The sequence below is a fragment of the Oryza brachyantha genome, chromosome 4 (genome assembly GCF_000231095.2).
Source record: "Oryza brachyantha chromosome 4, ObraRS2, whole genome shotgun sequence".
Lineage (NCBI taxonomy): Eukaryota > Viridiplantae > Streptophyta > Magnoliopsida > Poales > Poaceae > Oryza > Oryza brachyantha.
Genome location: NC_023166.2, coordinates 20,687,428 through 20,691,078, shown reverse-complemented (window position 1 = coordinate 20,691,078; position 3,651 = coordinate 20,687,428). Strand labels below are relative to the sequence as shown.

Here is a 3,651-nt window from a genome sequence, read left to right as displayed (position 1 = left end):
ATGTCGGGCTCCTCCTCCGCCGACCCCTCGCCGTCGGCGTCCACCGCCGGGGCCTCGCCGCTGGCGCTGATGCGCGCGCACCTCACGCCGCCCTCGCCGGCGACGGGGCCGGCGCCGCCGCCGCCGTCCCCGGCGTCCGCGCCGCGGGACTACCGCAAGGGGAACTGGACGCTCCACGAGACGCTCATCCTCATCACCGCCAAGCGCCTCGACGACGACCGCCGCGCTGGCGGCGGAGGGGGAGCCGCGGCCGGGTCGCCGCCGACGCCACGGTCGGCGGAGCAGAGGTGGAAGTGGGTGGAGAACTACTGCTGGAAGAACGGCTGCCTCCGCAGCCAGAACCAGTGCAACGACAAGTGGGACAACCTCCTCCGCGACTACAAGAAAGTCCGCGACTACGAGTCCCGCGTCGCCGCCACGACCACCACCACCAGCGCCGGCGCCGGCGGGCCGGCCGCCCCGAACGCCGCCCTGCCGTCCTACTGGACCATGGAGCGGTACGAGCGCAAGGACAGGAACCTCCCCACCAACCTCGCGCCGGAGGTGTACGACGCGCTCTCCGAGGTCCTCTCCCGCCGCGCCGCGCGACGGGGCGGCGCCACGATCGCGCCCACCCCGCCACCCCCACTCGCGCTGCCGCCGCCACCACCCTCGCCGCCGAAGCCTCTCGTCGCGCAGCAGCAGCAGCAGCAGCAGCACCATCACCACCACCACCACCACCCCCCTCCTCCGCCGCCGCCGCCTCTGCCGCTTCCTGCGGCGGTCGTCGCACCGCCGCCGGCGTCCGTTTCCGGTATGGTCGGTGCGCGCTCTCCGTACTTAATACACGTAGCTGTTACATCCCTGATCCCTTCAACCATTTACTACTGTTCCGACACTGACACGTGGGGCCCACCCCGCAGCGAGCCTCACCTCGCAACTATACGTTATTAAAGCCGCGTTATGATTGGGCGGGATCGGGCTAGTTACACGTCGTTGAGTTGAGCTGGTCGTAATTATTTACCGCTGCTTTCTTTTACCTTTTTACCATTGGGTTCAGGACAGGGTGGTCGCGGTAATAATAATGTCTTCACCACATCAGGGCCGGTTGGGTGCCTTCCCTTGGAGAGAATAAAGCTGCGTGCAGTGATGCAGTTCCATGCATGCATGGAGAAAGTTGATGCGAATCCGGATATTTTATGGCGGTTTAATCCAAAGATTACGCCACCGATACGAATACGATCGATTCCAAGCCGGCATGCATGCGTTCCTACATTGCACAATCAGTCGCTTTTCAAAGGCACCAGCGAAATCCATTTTGAAAAAAGCCTGAAACTTTGGAGGAGGAGAGGAGAAAAAGAAGCAGCTTTTGTTTTCTTTTGGTTTCTCTTCGTGCGTTGCATGCATGCGGCAGCAGAGCTCTATCTTTGGAGTATCATAACATTTTCGTTGGATTGATTTGTGTATATAAACGAGATGGTCGTAGTTAGCACTTAGCAGTGATTAATTAATTAATTAGTTGTTATTATTAAGTGGTGGTTGACTAATGTACGTGTGTGTGTAGCCGAGGAGGAGATGTCGGGGTCGTCGGAGTCCGGGGAGGAGGAGGAGGAGGAGGAGGGGTCCGGCGGCGAGCCGGAGGCGAAGCGGCGGCGGCTGAGCCGGCTGGGGTCCAGCGTGGTGCGGAGCGCGACGGTGGTGGCGCGGACGCTGGTGGCATGCGAGGAGAAGCGGGAGCGGCGGCACCGGGAGCTGCTGCAGCTGGAGGAGCGGCGGCTGCGGCTGGAGGAGGAGCGCACGGAGGTCCGCCGCCAGGGCTTCGCCGGCCTCATCACCGCCGTCAACAGCCTCTCCAACGCCATCCACGCCCTCGTCTCCGACCACCGCAGCGGCGACTCCTCCCGATGATCCTCCATGATCAAAAACGCAAAATGCAAAGGATCGGTGTAAATAACCGTGCAATGGAGATCGATCGATCCATCGAGGCATATGCCATCGGAAATTGTTTGGACTGCTGCTAGTAGTAGGGATTTTTTTGGGTGTGCATCGGTACGGTGCATTGCATGCACGCCTAGCTAGCTCGATCCGTTCCTTTCTTCAATTTCTTTCTCAGTTCTCTGATCCCTTTTAGTAGATCATTTCTTGTGATTTGTTTTTTTCGTTTATTGATCTTGTCGTGCAATTAGTAGAGAGACTGGCAGGTGTGTGGTGTGAATGATCGAAATGGTTAGCTGCTGCTGGTGCTGGGTTGTGGTGTTTGCTGCATTCCTCGGGCCCTGGGTTTGTCGTGGACGGCGATCATTAGCGGCACAGTGGATGAGGGAGCAGAGTAGCTGCAGGCGCTTGGTCTCGGTCTCGGCTCGCTGCTGTCATGTGATCACTACTGCCGCCGCGTGGGGGCCACGGTTACCGCTGCAACTGCGAGCAACACCGAGCTGAGCTGAGCGGAGCTACTGCTGCCGCTCTACTTGCTTTTGTGGTGTGGTGGTGTTGGACGAATCGGAGATTCCGCTTTTGCCCCCCGGCCCGTGGTGTACTTGTTGCGATATACCGCTCGGCCATTCCGTCGTCTAGCTAGTATGGTACAGTACGTTCGTGTGCTGTAATAATTGTTCAGCACGAGACGTACGTACTCATGCAGATCACCTGATACGACGCCGGCCCGTCCGTCCGTCGAGCAGCAGTACATGGACTTGACGTGCATTGTACCGATCCATGCACGCTCTAGAGTCTCTGGCGTGAATCGATACGATCTGCTGTGGTCGAATTAATTGTAGTACTATTGATATTTGCAGATGGGTAATCTGGCAATTATAGTTGTGTCTCTGGCGTTGCCGGGGACGTTAAGTACGGTGGTTCAATTCTACCATTTTAAGCCCGGGTCGCCATGCAAATGCAGTGCAGTGCACGCATGCACGCAGCCAGGGCAAGGGAAGTGATGATCAAAACCGCATGCAAGCAAAACCCCACACAAGTGCGTGCAGGTACGTACGCTCGCCGACGCGAGACGACGGGAGGGTAGCTTTGCTAGCGTGTCGTCTCCCGGTCTCAGCATTTAAACACTTGGAGGGGTCAGTGGCCAGCACAGCAGTACTAGTACGTACGTGCAGTGCAAGCACACGGCAACTTAACTGTGGTCGAGCGAACAGTGATCGACGAGTTGTTTTGCACATGCGCAGGTCGGCGGCCGGCATCGCGGCCGATCACGCAGCTAGCACACAACCACCTCTCTAGCTAGCTATCTAGCCTGCACGACGTACACACATATATTAGCATGTTGGTTTAGGGGCGATAGGTAGATTGATCATGCAATGCATGTACGTACTAATAATTCTGCAAGTTAGCAGTAACAACCCAGCAGCTCGATCTAGTAGATTATCTGTAGCTCCGGATCACTAGCCCTGCCTGCCAGGGAGCGGATGGAGATTCCTCACGGTTTGTTTGTTCTTGGGCACGGATGATTTTACCGGATCGAAGTAACAAAAAAAAATAACGCAGGGCGGAAGAAATGAAGAATCAACGATGCATGCATGCAAGCGGCAGGTAGTAGGAGGAGGAGAGATTCTCTTCTCGGCGACTCCGGTACTAGCTAGGACGACGGCTCGATCTGGTGAAGCGGCGGTCGATGCGTGTGGCTTTGCGAAAAAAAAAGCCTCGAACGATCGATATCAT

General features: G+C 57.6%; 1 protein-coding gene across 1 annotated transcript; it reads left to right on the top strand.

Moving 5' to 3' along the window:
* Positions 1-2,181, top strand: LOC121054302 (trihelix transcription factor ASR3-like). Its single transcript, XM_040523716.1, has 2 exons — positions 1-793; positions 1,544-2,181. Exons 1-2 carry the CDS (start codon positions 1-3, stop codon positions 1,885-1,887), a joined length of 1,137 nt encoding a protein of 378 aa, XP_040379650.1. The 3' UTR covers positions 1,888-2,181.
* Positions 2,182-3,651: the final 1,470 nt, after the last annotated feature.

What these genes read in the sequence shown, in the direction of transcription:
- LOC121054302 (XM_040523716.1), top strand. Translation starts at nt 1, where the DNA reads ATGTCGGGCTCCTCCTCCGCCGACCCCTCGCCGTCGGCGTCCACCGCC. An exon ending in GCCGCCGGCGTCCGTTTCCG is followed by an intron (nt 794 to 1,543) that starts GTATGGTCGGTG and finishes GTGTGTGTGTAG; the next exon opens with CCGAGGAGGAGATGTCGGGG.